Source organism: Mytilus trossulus, chromosome 13 (genome assembly GCF_036588685.1).
Source record: "Mytilus trossulus isolate FHL-02 chromosome 13, PNRI_Mtr1.1.1.hap1, whole genome shotgun sequence".
Taxonomy (NCBI): domain Eukaryota; kingdom Metazoa; phylum Mollusca; class Bivalvia; order Mytilida; family Mytilidae; genus Mytilus; species Mytilus trossulus.
This window is the reverse complement of record NC_086385.1, coordinates 33131147-33155842: the sequence shown is the minus strand read 5'-3', so window position 1 is coordinate 33155842 and position 24696 is coordinate 33131147. Positions and strand designations below refer to the sequence as shown.

At 30.8% G+C, this 24696-nt stretch overlaps 1 protein-coding gene across 1 annotated transcript; it reads left to right on the top strand.

Moving 5' to 3' along the window:
- Positions 1-7082: 7082 nt before the first annotated feature.
- Positions 7083-11343, top strand: LOC134694034 (uncharacterized). Its single transcript, XM_063555032.1, has 5 exons — positions 7083-7143; positions 8091-8269; positions 8937-9008; positions 9508-9629; positions 10682-11343. Exons 1-5 carry the CDS (start codon positions 7085-7087, stop codon positions 10916-10918), a joined length of 669 nt encoding a protein of 222 aa, XP_063411102.1. The 5' UTR covers positions 7083-7084; the 3' UTR covers positions 10919-11343.
- The last annotated feature ends 13353 nt before the right edge of the window (positions 11344-24696 follow it).

Below are 24696 nucleotides of genomic sequence, written 5' to 3'. Positions count from 1 at the left end.
AAAGTGCAACAGTAAAAACATAATCTGATCAAATATAGCTGACATCACTTATTGATAACAGATGAAATACCTATTGCACTAAAAATAGATATTTGGTTTTCACTCATGAGATAGTTGGTCTGTGACACGAGATGAGTCCAATTTATGTGATAATTTAGTAGTGAATATTTGTTTTTCGTCCAAAAGTTTAAAATGAAGAAATTAAAATTGCTTTTTAAGGTGGATCATCATCCAATATTTCCTAGATAGATTTTCATATCTTTGACCAAAATGAATATTTTGCTATGCTTTTGTAAAAAAAAGATAAAAAATAGTATGGGTCATTGTGCTATTTTCAAGCCGATGAGTTTGAGAAGACCTTTCTTGAAAACGAAATCTACGAGACAGAATTTAGAAATAAAGTATGAGAAGAAAGGTTTAATGATAAGCTTTAACACTTGTGTATTCTTGTTAAACACAGAAAATGAAAATTTCCCTCTGATTTGAAATTGTCACTATAAGATTTTATTCCCCTCAAAAGGCTTACTTGAAAAAAATATTCTAAAATACAAATATTGGTATTTGTTTTAACATTTTGAATAATGAAATGAATCAAGTAGTGCTTTATACACATAAACAGTCTTACATATACATTGCAAATGTGTCTTAAAATTTTAAGTGTTAGGCAAAGAACTAGAATTGTGTACTATCATTGTAAAATACGAAATGGAGGAATACAGTGAATTTCCCTCTTTGAACATGTAAGAAATTGTAGTATTTTAGATTAAAATGTTAAATATAAAATTAACACGAACATTATTTGAAACAATTACATGATATTATTTTCATCGTTAATCAATTATCAATTACATTAAATTTTACAGTTCTCTCGCTTATATGTTTTCAGTCATACCTTTACCGAGATGATGGGCACATAAATCATGGAATGATTAAAGACAGTAATCGTGAATCCCATTCATTCAAGGGATATGAAGGCAGAACATCAAATAGACAGCCCATAGATCCGTATAGAACATCGTATGGACAATCAAACAACACTCATCCCGCGTGGTATCCTGCTTATAATGCAAGAGATACGATGTTTGGCTAAGGCGGACGTCAAAATGAAGGCTTTTATTCATAATGCCACCACATTTTAAGATTAGAAAAAGGGCTCATAGCTAACATACATGTGATAAAGGACTCTGATATCCTAACTGGTACGTGTTCACGCGACCCACAGTTCATGCCAGTCAACTCGTTTTTGATAGAGGAATCTGTTGATTAAATAATACTCGAAAACGACGATTCATAGGTTATCTGATGCAATATCATATCACTACAAGATAGACTCTTGTATAGCTGACTATGCGATATGGGCTTTGCTCAATGTTGAAGGCCTTGCAGTGACTATAGCTGTTAATTTCTGTGTCGTTTTGGTTTCTTATGGGCAGTTGTCTCATTGGCAATCAAACCACATCTTTTTTTTTATATCTCTGGGCAATGCTAGGGTAATTGACAATACTTTGAAGATTTGCTCTAAAGATTGCAGATATGGGTTTCATGTGTATAAGGAGGAAACAATAATGAAAACAAACCTGGATTGCTAGTATATCTATGATAAATTTTAGAAATCGTATAACAATTTTAACATTCTTTTTTTAATCTGATAATCCCATATAAACATTTTTTGCATTGAAATAGTAATATTTCATATGTAAACTTTATAAAGAGATGCAACGTCCAAAAATAGTAAATAGCTTTATAATTATAGACAATAAATCACATTCAAAATTTCATGGCAATCATTCAAGGCGTTCGATTTTCTTAATATGACATACATTCATTATGTTTGTTAGGTCACTGAAAATTCAGTAAATTAACTGAAGTTTATTCAACATGGTCGATGACAACTACAGAAGACGATATATTTACTAGAAGATACATCTCAAACATTATGAGTCGATACAACTCAATGTGATATTGAAAACTGAAATGTGCCAAACAGAATATTTTTTATATTATATTATAAACATAATAAAATGCATTTACAAATGTGATATTATACAAATATAGCCTTGGTATGAGGTCGATACAAGTATATATTGACCTGAAAGAAGTATATTGGTTGAGGACGTTATATTATTAATTTCAGACCATTATCGATATGCATATTTGAATCAAAATCGTCATTTGATTGTGTTTGAAAGATATCATAGTGTCTCCTTGACAATAACAACATATATTAGTTGTTATTTATTTTCATTTTTTTGTTTGTTTGACCATTCTTTGACATCTTATGTATTTGAAGATTTTTTCGTCAAATAATGAATCACAGTTATTATTTGTTTCAAAACGTTTAACGATATTCTGAAATTCATTACATGACGTCACAAAGTAAATCGGTTTTTAAATATTCTAAAAATAACCGTGCAATATGCTCTGTGCAATATGCTTTTTTCTATCCGCCGTTTTTCTCTACCTTCGAAAATATAGTTTAACATGTGACTATCCCTAAACGAATCAAATTTGTTAAAATATACGAATTAATAATATTGTTTCATAACATTAGTTTAGTATCAATATAAACAATTTGCAGTCAGTTTTTATTCTAACAGACTTCAGATCATTATAATTATCCGAAAAAAATATAAATAAAAGGGCTCAGTGGAGGTGGTCTCTATGTGTTACTTATTAATTTTCGTAAATATTCACAGAGACTGGGATGCAATGAGACTTTATGAATACAAAATAAAAACAATTTCAAAATATACATAACTTTTGTCGTATGTAATCCTTTGAACAAAACAATTTATAAGGACTATATATTGTTGTAAATATAATAGAATTTGATGAGACTGTCTTCATTTTTAACATAAGAAAATGCTTGTACCAAGTCAGGAATATGACAGTTGTTATTCCTTTGAATGGTATGTTTGAGCTTCTGATTTTGCCACTTGATAAGAACTTAAATCTAGTAATAGACTATGAAGGTCGGATGAAAACAAAACTTTAAAAACAAGAAATGTTTTCAGGTTCCAAATTTTGAAATGTTCAATTTTAATCCAGATTTTATTAATGTTGAAATCATCACTTCGTAAACTTTATGGACGCCATCACGAGTTGGTTAACAGTTATGGAATTTCTTTTATCTAGATGATATCTGTTATGTTCCTTATGTCGAAACTACAATCCCGTTCCCTTATCACGAATGTGACTTGAATTAAACTATTTACCTCTATCTGTGACATTTTAACTTATTGTGTCTGTTTGTTTTGTTCACGCATCTTTATCATTATTATAAAATTGTATGCGACTGTCGTACAAGTGTGAGGTTTGGTGATATAAAATCAGGTTCTGTCTACCATTTTCTACTTTGAAAATGCCTGTACCAAGTCAGGAATATGACAATTGTTGACCATTCGTTTGATGTGTTTTATTATTTGATTATGACATCTGACTAGGGACTTTCCGTTTTGAATTTTGTTCGGAGTTCAGTAATTTTGTAGTTTTACTTTTAAGCAGTACTTAAAGTTTGATTCAGTAGGGTGGATTATAACTTATATATAGCTTGCTCAACCTCCCACTTAAAATAATTTTGTTTATAATTCCGTAATGTTTATAATTAACTCATGAAAATCCCAAATAAAAATAAGTTGTGCAATCAAAAGACCTACTAGGTGAATAAGGGCAACATTAATAAACCGCTGTTCAAAATTCATAAATACATTGATAAAAAAAAATCCGGGTTACAAACCAAAACCAAGTGGAACACATCAATATAATGGAAAAAAAAACAACAAAAGAACAGAACACTGCAATGCAACAAAAACAAACAACAATCTGACAATAGTTTGGATAACTGGTTCAATAGTTTGGACCCAGCAGTCAAAACTGTGAAAACCTTCACAAAATAAAAACGGTTTCCCCAGACATGTATAGTCAATCTATGTGTTGCACCGTGACCATATAAAATTTCCAATAAAGAATTGTGCAACAAAGTCTACTTTCACTATTCGATGACAATATTCCCATGCATACTAATGTCATACGTGTTTATTATTGATAACATAATTAACTCTGATGCCACTATGTCTTTCGATTTTCTACTGCTTGTATAGTTGTAAACAAACCATCTCATATCAACTCACTCTTCTTCAGTTTATACTCATATTCCTTTTCATCTGGTATTATTATTTTCTCTATATTGACTTTCATAAATGACTATCCGTTTTGATTTTTACAGCCACCTGACATGGCAATAGCTGCTATGCAAATTTAAGTGGTGTAGCGTTCATGTGCCTTATACCTAATATGAACTTTTAATCAATAACATCATAAAATCATAAAAAAATAATCAAACATGTACTTGCCATTTTTGCTGGCTGAATCATTCGTTTACCATTTAGTTAAAACAGAAGCTACATTGAAAGTTTTAGACTGAGCATATTAGCAATTTTAGTTCATGATTGTTGCCTGCTGCTCCGAAATGATACGCAGACCCTGCTCCACATGATTATGCCGTTATAGCATTGCTAATGTTAACTAAAAATTCGTGATCAGTTCAATTCAGTGATAATTGATGAAAACAAAAAGGAGTTGTAACAACGTCATTTCTTACATGTCCTGAGTCGGATGTAGGGGATAGGGAATTCTGCTCTTACGAAGTATCAATATAGTAAATTCTTAGAATTTGGATCCTTTAACCGATGGCTTGCCATTTATGTTTTATTTTACCAAACCATTTGATCCTTTCATGTTTACTGTATTTATCTGTGACACATAGGGATGCAAACTCAGTGAAGATTTACTAATCGATTACTCGTTGAATTTACCTAGTGATACTCCGAGTACTCGCTGGGTAAAACATTTACATACAAGGGGAACACAACATTTTACCCGTTGTCTGTGATGTGGGTCGTTGTCTTATGATCGTAAAATTCTCAACATTATTATAAAGGACTATTATATATCCTACACGTACTTCTGTTTGGATAAATTTTGAAAGACAGTTAAACGCAAACATTCGAATTGTATTTATATGTTTATTCATTTTGATTAATATATAATTTCCCGGGAAGCGCTCGCAATAATATATTTTTTGTATAGAATTTATTATAACAACATTATAACAGGAAACCGATTAGCCTAGTATATCATTTTGATAATCGATACTCGGTACTACCGAGCGATTCTCGAGTACTCGTTGACGACCCTAGTTACACATATATTCCATTAATGATGAAACTGAGATGACTACACCTGAATCAACAATAATCATTGTACCAATAGTTTCTTTATAAACAGCAACAGTTTATTTAGGAAGCTATGATCTATTTAGAAACGCATTTATATAAAATTTGCATACATTTGTACGTATGTACTAAAAAGTACAGTTTGAAATAATTAAACGACAATGAAAACTTAAACAGTAATTAAATATTTAATGACATTATTCTTGTATACAGAATACGTTTAACCGGTAAAGTTTGGAATCATCATTTCGGACGTCAAACATAACAAGCGTTCAGGATTGGTTCATACCTCAACATTGTCAAGTAAGTAAATGATACAAAACAGGCGGGGTAGATATTAGGGTTGATTATCACAATTTTAAGCGATAGAAAGATCGAAATTATCATTTGAAAGCAAAATTACAAACCGTCCATAAAAATTTACACAACACATTGAACAACACATATCTCACAATAGTAAACAGAAGATGACTTGGGTGCTTCGGTATGACAAAAACAGTTATTTGATTGTAAATTAATTTTTTAAGTGAATTAAACCAACGGAAAAGTTATTCATTTGCCGCATTTCATCTGACTTTAAAATTGATATTCCATGGAAAAGAACTGTGCCAGTGTGTCTCTGGTGAAGAGTTGCCTCATTGGAAATCACACATATCTTCTTTAAAAAATAAAAAAATGTAATGTACATCTTTATTTATAAAAAAATAAACTACGCCATACAAAAGAAACTCATGCCAATTATGTTATCAACTTATTCTTCCAGGACAGTTTGCAGCTTCTGTTACAATGGATAAAACTTGGAATCCAGCATATGCTAACTCTACAAGCACAGAATATTTAGACTTACAGAAAAACTTTACTAAACAGGTGGGTTCCATAAAGACTGTACTACACAAACACAACAGTTATATGGTATATAATTAAATTATAAATCAACTATTTCCTTTACACATACTTAGCCAGCCTCTGCTGTAAATATATCACTACATGTTACTAGGGTAAACAAGTTTTGGTTGATTTACTGCTACAAATAGATTTGTTTTGCCTTTTCAAGAGAATGATATACTTGGGGCAAAGGTATAAATTAAAAACAAAATTACGACAGACGCACGTGTTTTATACAAATCACTTATCGGTGACGCTCGAATCCGAAAAACACAGAGTTGCAGGGCAAATAGGACCTACATTTCATAGGCATTTAGAAAAAGTTAGCTAAGGTAATGTAATCCAGGGAAAGAAAAATAATTGCATCTTATATCCTTGCAGCTATATGAGCTTACTTATCTTTTAACCTAACACGTAAGGAAATACATTTCTCGTTTTTTATTAATTGTGATTAATAGATATAGGAAGATGTGGTGTGAGTGCCAATGAGACAACTCTCCATCCAAATAAAAATTTAAAAAATAAACCATTATAGGCTAAAGTACGGCCTTCAACACGGAGCCTATTCACGAATAGCTTTTTTCTAATGATTTACGTTATGAATTATTATTTTGGAGTGTCTTGTGCCAATTCAGGGAAGTGGCCATTGTTGTATTGTAATTCGTTTCTGTGTTTGTTACATTTCGGTGTTGTGTTTTTTTTGTCTTGGTTTTTCACTTGTTTTTAGTGTGTTTCCCTCAGTTTTTGTTTTTTTTCTCAATTGATTGGTGAATTTCGAACGGCAGTATACTACTGTTGCCTTTATAAGTGTCAATAGACGTTCATGACATCATTGTCGTAATTGGTATAAACGAAATGTATGATTTTTTTTAAAGTTAAACAAAAAAATGTCGCTTGTTTGCCTAAGAAAATGTAAAGACTTTCAGATGAGTGCGTTAAATAAATGTTTATTAATCTTTACAAATATGTATGAAAATACAACAATAAAAGACGATATTGAGAATGTGACCATCACTGGGTTTAGGTAAATTATTTATGAATTATATCACTTCTTTGTAACTGTTTTCATAAAATGTACTTGCTTTGCATTTTTGATACATTTGTACAGCTATAATACATGTACCACAATGCATTTAACCTACCCGTCTTTGTTTGCACTTATCTTGGTTTCAAATAAAGAAATACTTGGCATGAGTAGTAAAGTTTTATTCTGTCCAGTACTATAGACAAACTTTCACATAATGATTCATTGCAGATACGAAATAAATATCACTTAGTGTTAAGCAATAAATTGATCACCCTCTTTCGTCCTGTGTTTTAGGAACCACGAAATTTCAAGTTTCCAAAACATTTTATAGAAACACCAAATAAAAAAACTACACATAAATAAACAACATTCATTTAAGGAAGTTTGCTGCTCAGTTTCAAAAGAAAAAAAGCTTTTCATAACACTTGTATGTATTGATAGGGGATTCACTAAAGAATCAAAAAGGTCTGAAAAAAAATAAAGGGGTCACTGTGCTTGTTTTCGAGATATAAGTCATTGTAATTTTGGCGGGAAAAAATTCTCTCTAAACCTTTTTCATAGCTTTATCATAGACCAGTTAAAAATCTCAAAAACTATTAAAAAATAAATAAGACTGTACAAGACTTTTACAAATGGCTTATAATTATACTTGTAAAAGATTTATAAATAGTAAAATCCATGGGCAATAAATTGGAAAAAGTCAGAGGATTTCTAAAATATGACAAAACATTCAAAACATAACAAGCAAACATCCTTAAACTTACTTTTGACATATAACGTTATGTAAAATATTCCAATGTTTAAATTAAATAGTGTGACAAAGCAAGCATCTGGTATATAACTTCGGTTTTAAATAAAATTGATAATTAATTTCTGTTCATACCATTGGATGTAAATTGCATGACGTTCATGTCTTTCATGACCTTCACATGTAATTAATCTAGGAATGGTAGTGTTATTACGGATTACATAATAGAATTGAAACCAGGGACAACAGAATCTGAAACATCTATAACAAATATTACAAAAGAAGCAGTTGAAAATATCAAGTCAAATCCTTCACCAGATTTTGACCTTATCAAGTTGATTAACACAGACAAAATTATTGTCGAAGAAGTTATTGGTAAGCTGTGCATGCATGTAAATTTAGAATATGTATCATTATTCTTTTGTACATCTGTATTGGTTGCACTGACCACAAGTGAACTGAGATCTTGCTTAGTCAGCGGATATTTGTGTTGCTATAACGAAGTTCACTAATTCACTTGAAATAAAAAAAAAATGAAAATCACACTCTGTAAAATATATGGGTCCGAAGCGACCGAACCACCAAGTATTTGTAATTGGAACCAATGAAACCGAAACACACAGAGCTGTATAACCAAAAGAGACCGTAGATTTCTGCAAAGTAGATCTCATGTCAGTTATCTTCTTAGGAGAGTGATTTGGTGATACAGTGTGAATTTGTATCATTTGTGATTGAAATGTATAAAGGATACTGATCTGTAAATCAAACTTCTCAAAATTTATTTTCCTTCAAAATACATTGTTTTGGCTATTACTTTTCTGCCGTAAAGTTATTAATGGTCATTATGTATTAACTACTGCAAAGTCTCACCGCATTATATTCAATCGTTGTATACATAAAAAAAGCCATATAAACAATTTTACTGAATATGTTCATTCCGATTGAATTATATACATATATATGACATGATTACTTGATTTTAGAGAGTTTTCTATTTGAATAAATGTCTGTATAAGCATCAATCACTTATCATTTTTTTTAGCAAAAACAACGTCGCAACCAGATGAAACTACTCAAAGTACAACGCAGTCCGTTGAGACAACGGATAATCTAGGTATGATGTAATAGGTATTTTCCCGCTTAATATTAATATATATTATATTTTTAAGCGGTTTTATTTTCTGACAAATAAAAAAAGAATGTGTCGGATATATCAGAACAGTTTTAATTTACAAAACGCTTGATATATGTTTTATGTTAGAAAAAATGCCTCCACATATACGTTAATACAAAAATGTAATTCTGATAATAACATATAGGTTTATAAATCATACAATGCTGTCCAGTGTATTAATATGTGTCTCCCAAAGAATTACTTCTACCTTGTAGACACACCGTATAATTATCATTTAATCTTAAACCTAATTTTGTTATAAACAGAATCATTTTGTATGTTTGCAGATGTGACTGTTTCGAGTATATGCTATTTTTAGAATATTATGATAACACTTCACTGAACTTTGTTATTGTTTTACAGTGCCTCATTTCCATAACCTACAATTTGAATTTAATCATTTCTTAATTTCTCTGAATTTTAATATTTGTTTTTACAGAGCCTCTTTTAATTGGTATCGGTGCTGTTGGCGGAGTTGCCATATTAGGCATCGGAATTTGCATTATTATTTGTTGTATGCGTTCGAAAAACTCATCTCACAATGCAGACAAAAAGCATGAGGTAATAAACCTGTTATATCATGTGCTCAGTATATTTTATAATATACAAACGTTATAGTTTTTGTATAATATAAATCCACTTTTTGTATCTGAAAATTATGCACATGTTTATGAGATATGGAATCTAAACGGATTTTTTTTATATAATGCACAGACGACATTCTTAAATAGCTACATCAAAATTGAGCAGTACAAAAAAAATCTGACCAAATGCAGCTGGTATTCACTGTCCTTTAAAATCAGATGAAATACCAATTTCAATAAAAAAAAAAAGGATTTAACTTATCAGACACTTACTTTTTGACACGGAAATAATATCGGGACGAAGTCCCCTATTACAGTAGAAAATTCAATAAAAAAAAAAAAAAAAAAAAAAAAAAAATCGGGAAAATTTCCCGAATTTTTCATTGTACTAATGAACTCAAAATCGTTCAATATTCTTTTTGTCGCGTTTTTGAATTTCTGGATCGGCGCAGAAATCTACTTCCGTTTCCGTTTTTGTTAACATGAGACTTTGAATAAAATGTATATTAATCAGTTTTAGGAAGGAACTAATACTAATTCATTTAAAAAAAAATGTTTGTTACTAGAAAAACGTTACCTAATGACAGCGTTTTTTTGGTTATATTGGATATGACGTCATAACTTAAATAACGTCACAACTAAAATCCCTTACAACATAACCAAAATCGGAAACTTTACGGTATTTCCGTTTCTTTTTTTAATATAGTTGATTAAAAAAAATATTCATAGACTTCGTCCCCATTCACAGGTAATTCCTGCCTCATATTAAAAAAAAACATGAGTCCAATTTATGTGATAACTTAGAAATACATATTTGGTGTAAGTCTCAAAGATTGAACTCAATAACTTATTATCATTAATAACTTGATTAGTTATTAATCGACACTTACGAAATTAAAGCGTTTTGAATTATATTTTTCAAATAATATGTAATTGAAATCATTTCAACCAATGACCTGTATCATGGTCATTATTTTCATCGTATATATACAATGTCTTACTCTTACACTCTCATTTATCTAATTATAGTTAAATCGTAGCCGATATGATGGACATACAAATCATGGAATGATAACAGACAATGGTCGTGAATATCATTCCTTCAAAGGATCTCAAGGAACATCATCATATAGACAGCCTGTAGATCCATGGAGAATATCGTATGGTAAATCAACCAACACACACCCGGCTTGGTATCCTGGTTATAATGCACGAGATACGATGTTTAGCTCAGGCGGACATACAAATGAAGGATATTATTCATAATACCTCATCTAAAGCATACGACAAAAACTCATAGCAAACGTACGCATTATAAAGGAAATAATTTCCTAACTGGTATGGGTAACATACGATCCACAGTTAAGTACCAGTCAACAAGTTCGTGAAAAAGGAATGTGTTATATTAAAGATATATGAATACCACGATTTATTGATTATTTGAAACGAGATCATCTGAATAAAAAAAAATCTCCAAGGTAGTTGGTAAGATCTTGAAAGTTTGCTGTATTCATTACAAAAACGAGCTATACATGCAGAAAACAATTATCGAAGTAAGACATGGATAACTAAGTTTGACTAAGCTGTTTTAAAACCTAGTATTTCGTACAAAAATGTAGACACTCTTTGTCAAATTGTATGTCTTATAATGGCATGTTAACATGTTGTACATCAATAAAATCATATGGATAATACAACTTGTGTAACTCGATTTTTAATTGCAGAATTGTTTTTTTTTGTTTTGTTGGTTGAAGCTGATTGAACAGTTAATGTCTTCTTATTGTCAAAGGGCATACAATTATCTGTACATGCTTACATCTTATTCATTTGAACATTAATTGATTGTTGTTTCGTGACTACCTGAGTAGAAATTCACATTTTGTGAGCACATCAGAGCGACTCTTCATTCAGTAAAAAATATTTTTTCACTTTTTTCAACCACTTCTTGTGTATCATCAGATATAATTGCATAGAGAGTGTTGAAGTTAGTTTTAAATAAGAACAGGACTACTACAGATGATCGTATGTTTATTATTATGATATTAAGAAACAAGTAAAATTTGCCAAAGAGGCACACTTTTATAAGAGACTAAATGTCACAAAATTCAATAATAAAAAAAGCCCATACCGTATAATCAGCTATAAAAGTCCCCAAATCACAAATGTAAATCAATAGAAACGAGAAAAGTATCGGCCTCATTAATGTACAAAGAATTAACCAAAACAAATGTGTGACAAATCAACAAACGACTACCACTGAATAACAGGCTACTGACTTGGCCCAGGCACTTGCATACAGAATTTTTTAAAACATTTTTTTATAGATTGGTTAATTAGAAATGAACAATGATTATTTCAACTATTCAATAATATATAACATTTCAATATTACAAAGTTCTGAACATGCATAAAATGGTTGCCACTGGACCTTAAGTAACCAAAAATCCAGCAATCAATATGGCAATGCAATAGCTGGTATAAAAAGTTGAGTTGGTGTACCATATGTAAATATATCTGAAAAAGGACATCGTGAAATCAGAATAGATTTTTAAAATTTGCTGACTAAATGAACCTATGATTTGTTATCATTCAGTTATCATTCAGTTACATTCATTGATGTCCTCAATGCTCTTTAACTTCGTAATTTATTTGGCTTTGTTTTACTCTTTGGGATTTGAGCGTCACCGATGAGTCTTTTGTAGACGAAACGCGCGTCTGGCGTAAATAAAAAATATAATCCTGGTATCTATGATGAATTTATTTACATGCATTGGGTAATATAATAAGTGTCTGCTTTTGATAAAAGAGGCATTTTGAAGTCTGGCGAGAGAGACCTGCTCATAATTGTGATATATCAATAAGTTCTAATGGCAGCTGTTTATTACTGAATATTTCTGTTTTTCCTTATTAACTTCATTAATATTATTACAAGGATAGTACAATTTTGACTTATACACATACAAATAATGTAAAGACAGTTTGTGGTAGGTTTTTCCTTTTTTTTGTGACTTGTTAGCCAACTTGTTTAAAATTCCAACAATCAAATTGATAAATGTTTGCAATTTTTCAGGTTAATAACCAAAAAATGTTTACGCAGTGTTTAGCCTGAAAACAAACGACATATTTTTCTTCTGGCAAAGATTGAAAAAAAATGTGTTTTCTGAGCTGGACTTAATATTTGCCTTATTCATGTTATTGATAATTAAAAAAACATATTTTCTAACGTTAAGGCTATTAGTATAATCATGATATTGCCGATTTACTTGAGAATATTTTTCCTGTATGCATTTTAACCGTCATGGTTTTTTCTTCATGTTCTTATTACAATATATGCAAAAATACACAAAAATATATACCTACTAATTTTTTCGATCTTTTTTTAGGGTACCCCAAAACTGGTCATATTCAATATACTCTAAACATAAACTGAAACGATGTATAGACCACTAACTTTACAATAATGTGACAAATTCAACGAAAATCCTACTGTCTTAAGATTGTCACAGATATGACTTCTGATTGATTAGAGTAACCCTTGGACATAAAGCGTCTTTGTAATCAGTAACCGTCTATCAATTAATCAAAAGTGCGATATCAACGAAGACTCAACCAATAGACCATTTTCGAGTTCATCCGTCACCGGAATAAAATCGTCAATTATACGCGCTTTTATGACGTCATTTACCAGATAGAGGGGGTGGCCTGTATCCCTGCACTATTTACGTTCACCAAGTGTCTTAGTGATCGTCATTGTGCAGGATCAACTAGAAATAATGGTTTTCTGTATGTACTTAATGACAATTCACTAATGACAGAAGTGCTGATTGTCAATTTTGAGAATTCAATTTGCCGAATAATTCGTACAATATAGAATTATAGTTTTCCAACCACTCGCTCAACATTGGAATAGAAGTGACGACGCCCTTAAACGCACAATTGACGTTTTCCAAAAGACGGAAGATGTCAAACCACATTACACATGGGATAAGGCCTAATACAAATTCGATGGAAATATTATTTACATATTCACATATACAATAGTACAAGACCATGGAATCTATGCTTAACAAAAAGTGTCAATTTACGGAAAATCTAAAGTGGAATTAGATATGAGCGACAACTTTACATAATACAATAAAAAACAATTCATCGTTGCTATATATTTCCAAACTTATTTAATGTAAAATGCCGGGTTTTTGTAATCGGTTACTTGTCATGATGTAAAATGCCGTGATTCTGTTATATCCTGCTTGTCACATTGAGTACAATGGTGTCTCCGATATTTTAAAATTTTGTTTTAGTAAAACTAAGTGTGTTTGGATTTGCTGATTAGCATGGTGTAAACATGGTAAGTAGCGTTTTTCCGTAATTTTATAATTGTCATTGTGTACATTTGCTTGTCAATCTTCACTTTGTTTTAATCATAAAAGTTGGAAACACATAAAAATGTTAATTGCGTTTTAAAGTGGTACCTTACACTACAGGGAGATAACCCTGTAAAGTCAGCTAAACGTTTTAATTACCTTGTGTTTTGAAGGGAATATTAAGCTTCTCATTGATCAAAATTAGTGTTTGTCAAACTGTTTTATAACCAGTGTAATTTTTTAAAATGATTGGTTCAAAATTATTGAAATTTTTTCATGTTTGTTAAAGGGTCAAAGTAAATACTTTGTCAAAGCTTTATGAAAATTAAAAGAGCCAAATTAAGTTTAGTGAAAGTGTTGGGTACCACCTTAAAAACAATTTCGGTAAACGTTTCTCTTTGATTTTGTGTACATAAACACAATGTATTTGGAATCGTATTAGTTTATATAACGTAGAAGATGATTCATTTATACATTTAGGTATTGTACCAGTTTTTTGATTGAAAAGTTTATCACGGCATATGTTTTCATTTTGAAAGTGTGTAAAAAGTAAAATTAGCTTGGGGTACTATGCAAATTATTGTATGGTACAAGCTAGATCTGAGAGCGCCGCGATATAGCCTTAGTGTGCTAATGCGGCTTAAAGCAACCAACAACCAATCAATCAATCAATCTTAGAATTCCATTCATTGTTTGCCTATATGTTTTATTTTTGGTTTAGAAATATCAAAGTCAAGCCGTGCCCACACCAAACGCCATGTACAGTTAACATGTTACAATTAGTTTAACGTAATGGCCACGGGTTTTACATTAAATTTGTTCACATGTATACAACTTGTTTAAATACCTGTACATAAGATTTGTTCACACTTGTAAACTATATGCCATTTAAATGTTCTTTGCGTAGAACAGAAGGCAAAGTTTTCAGACAAATTTTCTTGCAGTGAGGAAACAACCATTTGACTTCAAAAAGAGCGGGATGAAAATTTTCCGATATCCAATTGGATAAAAAATATATTTATACAGATGATAAAAAAAATCTGAATCAAGAGTTTCCGCATTCATTATAATGTTAAATATAGAAAAAAGATTTTGTTTATTAGCATTAAAAAAAAACACGGAATAAAACATTCGCGCGACAAAAATACCCCCCCCCCCCCCCTTATTTAAGATAAGGGGTTGCTCCTTGTGAAAGCCATTTTGATAATTTGCAATAGTTTGAATATACCAAAGATGTCTCGATTACGCATTAGAAAACGTTATCTGCACCAGCGTGCTTACAGACGATGAAATAGGATTGAGATGTTAGGGATCTTTTCTGTTTGTTTCAAATAGTATTTCTTCTCCAATGAGTATTTGGCAAAGGGAGAGGGTATTTGTTTTATTTTTTATTTTTAAGACTAATTCAACAGATCTGAGATACTAGACAAACAATAATCTCACATCCTTTTTTAGTAATGCATTTATGAGTGAATCGTTGTTTTAGTGAATACCAGTGGCAAATATTTCTGTGTACGTCAAGTCCATTTGGGAAGACCTTGAAATGAATTATGTGTTCTACAATGATGCTGCTAGAGTCTCGACAAGGGGTCAATAAAGCTACGTCAAGGTTTTTTTTTAAGCAAATAAATATATCAAGTTTAGAAAAATATTTGTGTAAAGAACTTTTTTAATAATTGTTATAAATATCAATTTTATACAAAAATCGTTTCTTCCTTAAATATACACGAAAAAATAATGTCCTAAATGTCTAGTTTTGTGTACACTTAGTCCACACAAGGCCTTCATTGACTATCGACTGCCTGTATACAAAACATGATTTTATCAATGGGAACGTAATTGTGTTTAGTTTACGTGTGAGTTAAACTAACACAACACCAAATTTAGGTCAATGAAAACACGGTCTAAGTCTAGAATCAACGCAATAGTGTAGACATTTCGGTGTAAAGAGGTCATGTTTTGTTGTAAGAGCAGAAATCATAGTACATTTGACTTATTCACCCGAATCACAATTCGACGTTTCAAAACAATAGATATTTAAATGTTTAAATTATTAATTTCTAATTATTATATAATTAACTGTGTGTGAGTGCATGAAAATGGTATCTAAACGTTAAATTTATAATTGGAATTACTTTTAAAGACGCCACACGGAAGACAACAGTTTAATTTTAAGACGTACTTTAAAACTCCAACTGGAAAAATCGAAATGAATCTTTTCTTAATTGTTTTTGTGGTATGGATCCCAATAGTTTCATGCTTTCGCGGTTGGTCATCTCACGACGCAGCAGAATACAGAGGTAGGAATGTTTGTGAAGTTCTGTATTTTTTATTTAGAACAAAGTTGATACACTGATATTTTTTTTAAAATTATAATGGTGTTCACGATTGATTTATACCTTAGTTCAACCGTGGTATCTATGAAAATAATATCAATTGGTAAATCCATTTAGATTTGTCTACAGTTATAGATAAAAGAAAATCTGAGGTATCATACTAATAAAACATTTAAATACGTATTATATTTTATGTATATATGAGACATACACAATATTTTCTATATCGTGTAATTTCGGTTTAAAATTTCGGCTTTCATATTTTGCTAGTGGTATTCCAAAATATCCAACCTTCTTCCCTGTCATCCCACATTGCAGAAAATATTTTTTACAGTGTATTTTGATCAATAGTTTCGCACCCTGAATATGCATAAGATACTTAAAGATATAGAAGAAGGCAGGGAACATCCATATTTTTATCCACTGTCTTATACATGTTTCAATTGATGATCATTCCAAACCGAATCGTTTTCCTTTGCACCCAATCCCTTAATTGTGTTGTGCTAGGATTTGCTATTGATTATCTCGGCATCGGATGTTGACACAATTGGTTCGAATTGGATGTGTGTGCATATGAAAACTGTAACTCATAATTCTCATCTGGTAACGCACAAATGGAGCTACATGTAAATATATGCCTAATGCATAAACCTTGTTCATGTACAAACGTTGAACAGTAAGCCCCTCTTTACTAAATCCTAGATCAACATCTGACACCACATTTCTTAAAATGTTAAATTAAAAAAAAAAGAATCTGTAACAAGCTACTTTTTGTATATACCGGATAGTATGGATAGGAGTTTCAACAGAAAATGGAATCATGAACAGAAGGGCAAAGGACAAGCAAAATAGAAGTAAGAAAAAACTAAGCCAAACAATAGAGAATATATAATAATGGATAAAAAAAATAGTTTTATAACGAATAATAACTTAAAAAAATATGATTAGAATTATGAAAATACTTACCCCTCTCCCTTGGTGAAGAATTTTTACAGGAATATCAATTAAAGCCTGTAATATTTGTAAGTGATTCAAGTATGGTACTAAACACCATCCAGAAATCAAGCAATCATCAAGTCAGACTTAAGGAATGGTCATTCAAACAAAAGCTAAATGATGCTACTTTGTATGCAGATATCAGTCTTAAATTATCAGTTGCTCTTTTCGGGTAATAACAGTTGAACATGTTGAAGTAACTTTTACAACTATAGCGTATGGCATTCAGCAATGAGTCAAACACATACCGCATAGTAGAGGTTTCCAGATTTGCTACCTATCAGGTACGGTTGGTACGTAACACAACCGTTGGTGTTGTTTGGGAGGTTTCATATAATGCATAAGATTATTGAATGTATCATGATGAAAATAAAGAAACAAAATTGCATATCAGTGATAAAAACATTAATCTTTTATTTTATTACGATTTCTCTGCTTCTAGAAAAACCTTGCACGTGATTTTATACGATAAAATTTATTTTGTGCACAAGAGAATGAATCAAACAGTCCTTACTGGAACTGAGTTGCCTCGACCTTTATATTCTAAAAATAGATTTGCGTTTCTGTATGGCTATGTTTTTGTTTTCTGTATATATTAAGAAAAGGATAAGGATAATGAATGTTTTCTAATACTCAAATATAAATTGGAATAATTAGAAATTACTTATTAATAGTATCTTACTTGAACCTTACTGGTGTCGTTAATGACTACATAGACGGATCCAGGGGGAGGGGGCTTGGGGCCCGCCCCCCTTTTCGTGGCAAAAATTGGGTTGATTATATAAGGAATCACTGAAGCATGAATGGAGCCCCCCCTTTTATGAAAAGTTCTGGATGCGTCACTAAACTAGTACACGTGCTTATGGCAAACAAGAGTTCAAATGTGTGTTGATTTCTCATTATAATATTTTTTTTTATTAATTAAGCTATCTTTTCGATCATTGAAGTAACATTTTTTCATAAAACGCAACATACATTGTAAAACCATCGATCTATGTTTTTCCTTATATTTTGTCACTGAACTTTTTAATAAAATTGTTGATTATATTAATTACTTAAAGAATAAATATAAACTTTATGACACTAACGAAAACCATTTTTGGAGTCGAAATATTTATCATCACGATGTTACTTCATCGTGTTCGCTTATAATTATTATGTCACTAGATATTGTTATTACATTAATATTTGTAAATATTGTCGCGAGTAAAATTGTGTATTGCACGTGCCTGGTAGTAGTATAATATAATCTACGCGGGGTAGTGTTAAACCAATATGCATCCATTAATCCTTTTGTCGTACAGCATTGACAAGAAAACATCATACGACACAGCGTATTTTGTTCAATGATAACGGCAATAATTTGACGCTATATTTACACTTAGTCTAATGCAATATGAATATGTCTTTCTAACTCTACGTAATGTTGTACGGAAAATACTATGTAGCTATATAATGTCTTTTGCACCATTTACAACTGATTTATAGACTCAAAATTAAGGATCATTTTCATCGGTTGGTAAATGTTTCTATGTAATTTGTTAAGGTTTATATGTACTAGTATCATGAATACGATACTACTTAAAATAGTTAACTCCAGTTTTTCAGAGTTTTCTCTCTCGGCTTACTGCGATCTTGATTCAATATCCAATGACATAGGTTTTAGACCTCACGCGTACAGACTGAACAAGGATTTGGTTTTATATTAGTTGTGTCATTTTTCTTTTGTTATTAAGGTCAATTTATTTTGTTCCAAATTCATTTTATTTGATCATGTTTTCTAAAAACTTACCAATTTGAAATAAATACAAAACTTTAACATTTTACAATGATGCATAAAGTTATTACAAACAAAATTTATGAAGTTTTAAATTTGTTTTGTAATTTAGCTTCTTTGTATCTATGTAGTTTCACGGGGAAATAACTCTCAACTATAAACCTTTCGTACCAACGGTTACTTGAAAACATAATCGAGTGCACACACTACTGTTTCCTACGAATACAAGAAGAAACCACATGAAATTAGTCCCAGATTACAGCTAAAAATTCTCAAAACGTTTCTGCATATGATTCCAAAAACATGTGTTGATATAAAGTGTATGCATCAATAATTTTCAAAAGTTATATGACGGCTCCCACTTCGTACTACGGTTGGTACGGTAGCAAATCTGGAAACCTCTACTAAGCTATAAAAGGGCACGAAATGACGCATGTAAAAGAAGGTATACGAGAAAACTTAGGAACTTAATTATGATTGAAAAACAAATACGATATACAACAACATGTATGTTTAGACACGGAACTGACTAACTTATATTAAACATAAAATGTCACTCAATACAGTTAATTATATAATAACCACTATATACATATCATTTTTAAAACGAAAACTCGTTTCCAATATATGTGCCGGGTGCATATTTTTTATACATATTTATTCGTACTGTTTAAGTATAACAAATATGTGTTTATCTATTGTTTTTGTGCTGTGGAATCCAAATATGTCATGTTTTCTCATACGGTCATTTCATGGCAAAGTTGAGTACCGCATAATATTATTTCTTAATGTTAAAAGCAAGAGGTGCAAAGTCGTCTCTGATGCGAACGTTTTCAAAAGTAATGCACACGCTTTAGTTTTAAATATTGAAATAGTTATAAAGAAATGAAATGTTAAGTTTTAAATTTAAAGAACAAAATTTGTACATGTTATGTTTTGCTTAGACCTGTGTTTGAAAATACAATTATTTTGGAATCTTTATAAAATTTATATAGTTTTTGCTTGTCTCATACACGTACCAACAACAACAAATATTCATAATATGCTAAATCAAAATCCGCTGCTCTGTTTATAAATAACATGATTTTTAAAAGACTGTTACAAATTGATAGTTTAGTTTTATTGTGTATACATATAATGGACCAGGTGAGGTAACAGAATATATCTAACGATGATCTACGCTGAAGTTTGTTGGTTAACACGCTGAAGTGTGATTGTGTCATTTTGGCGTTGACTTGTTGATAAATACGCTAAAGTGCGATGATAATTACACTGAAGTACGATTTTGGTTACGCTGAAGTGCGATGGTCTGCCTGTGACAGTGAGGAAAAATCAAAATGTGCATGATCTGTTTAAATAAAATAACAGCGTTAACTTTTTTTTTTTACCAAGGAAGCTTTTAATTTCTGATTAGTTCAAATCGAATACTTTAAAATCTTGATTTATTTAATTGTAATTTTAAATTTGCTATTTCTCTGGTTAAAGAGCATTTATTGAAGTATGGAATCAGAAACTTTGGTGTTCAAGGGTGACGAAAATTAGTCGTTGTGAAGGTCTTAATAATAGTACCGGTCACAATTTCCACCATAGTCTTTTCTTGATTTGCCGCTGAAGAGAATAAAACAAATTTGGAAGCACGCGTAGGGACCAGTCATGTTAATTTCAGCCTTACATGTTGTAGACGATAAACACTGTTATCACCATAAAGTAAGGCTAGAGTGACGTTGTGAATACAAAGCAAGATTTATTAAGTGGGACTAAATATTGTGTGAAACTTATGTTAGTGAGAGGGTTAGCGCTATAAAACCATGTTTAATCCATCATTTTCTACATTTGAAAATGCATCTACTAAGTCAGGAATATGACAGTTCTTGTTTTTTCGTTTTTTATGTGTTTTGTTATTTGATTTTGCAATGTGATTATGGACTTTCCGAATTGATTTTCCTCTAAGTTCAGTATTTTTGGTGATTTTTCTTTTAAAATAGAGCCAAGTCACACTTAACGTTTAGATCAAGTAATTTTATTTGTTTTGAAAAGGTTTGCAGCATTCTTCCGAACACTGGTTAGCTAATCCGCAAACCAAATTCATCAAATTACCGTTTTTTTTTTTTATCTCCCTTTCATTTCTTAGCAAACATCAATTATCTACAAAAATCTGTCCACTTGTCTGCGAATTCCTGTTTTATTTTTAGCGACATTATTTTTCAAAACGTCACAATATTCAAACGTCATGCAAACCTTTCAGCGTGTCCGAGTCCTACATATTTATTTGAAAATGGTCCATAATAATGTTGGAAGTTCCGTTAAAAAATATATTAAAATCTCTACTTTTATTCTTTCTGATTTGTTGTACAGAAGAAATTCCTGTTGAAATATCACAAGGTCAACGAACAAGACGATCAGCAGACAACATCATTCATTCACAGACTTATGACCTTGACCTCAAAGTTGAGGGATCACAAATTCAGTTTCATTTAGTACGGAATGATGATATCAAGACTAATGTTCCAACTTTATCTTTGGCTCAAGGAAAACTAACGCACATCTCTTTAAAGGAACAAAAGGTAGATTTCTGCTTTAAAAAATAGGGTTTTTGTTGCAATGAACTACATAGACGAAAACATGAATTTAATACTTAGCTTAAATAAAGAAGAATTTGGTAAAGTGGCCACATTTAAACTTTGCTGTATCAAAGGGATTTATCTGAGGTTAACCAATATTTATAGAACGGGTTTTAATTTGCTGACCCACGAAATATATTTTAAAATGCTCCATGACATATGTAGCTAATCTAGATATTATTTTGTCAGGAGTCAACATATTATCAAGATATAAAGAAAGGAGCATCGTTTGTAGTTCAACGAGACAAAAATCAGTCAGAGAGAATGGTAATATCATTATTAGCAAACCTACATTTCTTTTTACTTTTTTGTATTGTTTAGTTCTGCCAGAACCATCAAATACTTCAAGAAACAAGGATTCAAGACTTTAGCTCTTAGATTTATTAGTTATCTAAAAACACCTTATAATCGGAATATACAATATTTGTAAGTTATAAGACCTACTTTTATAAATTCAACATATATCATATGTAGATCTTCTTTAAAATCTCAACTCTCGGAATATTGAGTATATTGACAGTATTGATTTAAAACTGCGTGTTACATATTGAGAACAAAATCGACATTGTTTTCGCACACACAACTCAACCTTGTACGGTATGCTTCCAAAATTTGGGGTTTACTATGAGGGCAGTACAAAGTATTTCGTTGTAATTTTTTTTTTTTATTATTATTAATTTTGATTGTCTTTATGATCATAAATATTTAAAGACAACTTTCCGATCAGTGTTTCGTTCCTCTTTCTGTCGATCCTCTAATAACTGGCTAACTTTTTTGGTTTAATGAAGTTGAATAAAAGTACTTTTATTATCTGATTTTATTTAAATATTTACCAAATTCACTTGATAAAATAATGAAAGAGTGTAAAGAACATTTATATGATATATTTTTTTTTCAAAGAGTAACTAATAATTAGGAATAGTAACATGAGTAACGTATGCATGTGTGCATATATTTTGTAAATTATTTAGAGGCTTTGATACGAAGAAAACTAATTCATTGTTGCTCTGCGAGGCATAACACTTTTACATTGTAAAAACAAAAAAAAAGCCTTTGTATCAAACTGTTGATATACATGAATTATTTTCTTCAATCAAATCATTAGCAGAAATAGAATGTTGTTTACTGCATATCCAGTGATGAATATCCAATACTATTTCAAAAGTTTTATCAAAAACGTCGAAACAAAGTATTGTTCAACCAGTTTAAAATAGAAAATGATTGACAAGGTTAAAATTTTGATTTACAAAAGTTTTTTATCTACTACTAACAAAACTGTTCGTGCATTTTTCATTGCTATTCAACGTAAAAAATTATCTTACATACCTGAGACGATCTTTTTCACAAAGGATTTGTATTGTTTACTTATTGAACCTCAAAAATATTTACCCAGTGTAGGTCTTTAAGTTGAGCATGTGGAGGTTCAATTTATTTAAAACTTAATCATGTAGGCCGATTATATATCAGTGGGTCCGAAGAAGGACCTGCAAAATACCATAATTTACAGTTTTCGATTTTTTTTATCAAAGTGATTTTGGTTGCTTTAATAATATATTCGGTCATTAGTCAAACGTTAATATTAGTGAAAATATTAACCTCCCCGTAGCCGTGAGATGTTGGCTGCAATAAGAATTTATTAATAAACAAACATGTCGATATCTATTTTACTATAATGGCTGTATTGATTGAAAATTCGTGACGTTTTATATTTAAAATTCGTTTATCATGACGAAAAACGAAGGAATGACTGATTTGTTTTTAGGGAATTGGGATAATGCAAGTTTAACTTTTCTTTCTCCGCAGTATCAAAGTTACGTTGTTTTAATTTTTTTTTATGATTTTGGGGTGGATTTGGTTCAGACGAATGGATTTTGATGTAACCCCTTAATACCCCCACCCCTCTGCAATTACAGAAAACATTTATCGGCAAACATAAAGCATGCGATAATTATAATCCATTTCTACATTTCCCAGCTCTCAGACATGCAGTTAATATCTATGTCGCTATGCTATTGATATCCGCAATTCATTTGTCCATATTCGATAAGCAGATATTGACTCATGTGAAACAACCAGACATCATCAGTTTACAATCCTGATGACAGATTTATGAAGCTTATCTGTCTTCCTTGTAAAAGTAAACAACACAACTATGATAACCTGTTCTATTGAATTTTACATTTAAACTCGACCGGTAAAAAAAGGTAGCGAAATCGTCTATATGATGATTTGTGGTAAATTTACACTGAATTATACTCGATGGTCTTAAATATAATTAGAAAATGAACTTGTTCTATAGTTTTGTTGTTCACATGACTTATAATTGTATAGTATCTAACTTCCATTCTTGGCATTTGGTCTATGGTAGATAGTCTCATTGGCAATCATAATGCATTTTTTTGAATATTAAGTACTAATCACAAACGCTGACACTGTCACTGCAAACAAGCTCATTGGATATTTTGTATTGTTGATTGTTTGTTACTTAAACAACATTATGCTGAAGATATTATCAATCCATTCAAATATATTTTTAACTTCAATATAGTTTGGCACTTTCAATTCTGGAAATGGCAGTTTTATTCTGCAAACACCAGAAGATAGAATTTTGCCTCTTCATTCCGGGATCAACAAATTTGAAATAATTAAAGAACTTAGAAACCGAACAGATTTTGACGATGGATTACAAGTTGGTGAGTAAATGTTTCATTCCTTGTTGTCCAATAATCTGTGATATCTAAATATAAGAACATTTACAAACATGTACATACTATTTATACGAGCCGATCAAACAACACAACGATAAAAGTTCAACATATACTGCGGATTCATTTATTTACATGAGCACCAATTTCCGTGGATTGCGAAAAACTTGCATATTCGTGAATATTTGATTTCGAGGTTTTTGGCAAAGTCTGCATACAATCTTTAAGATAATTTGTAATTCGTT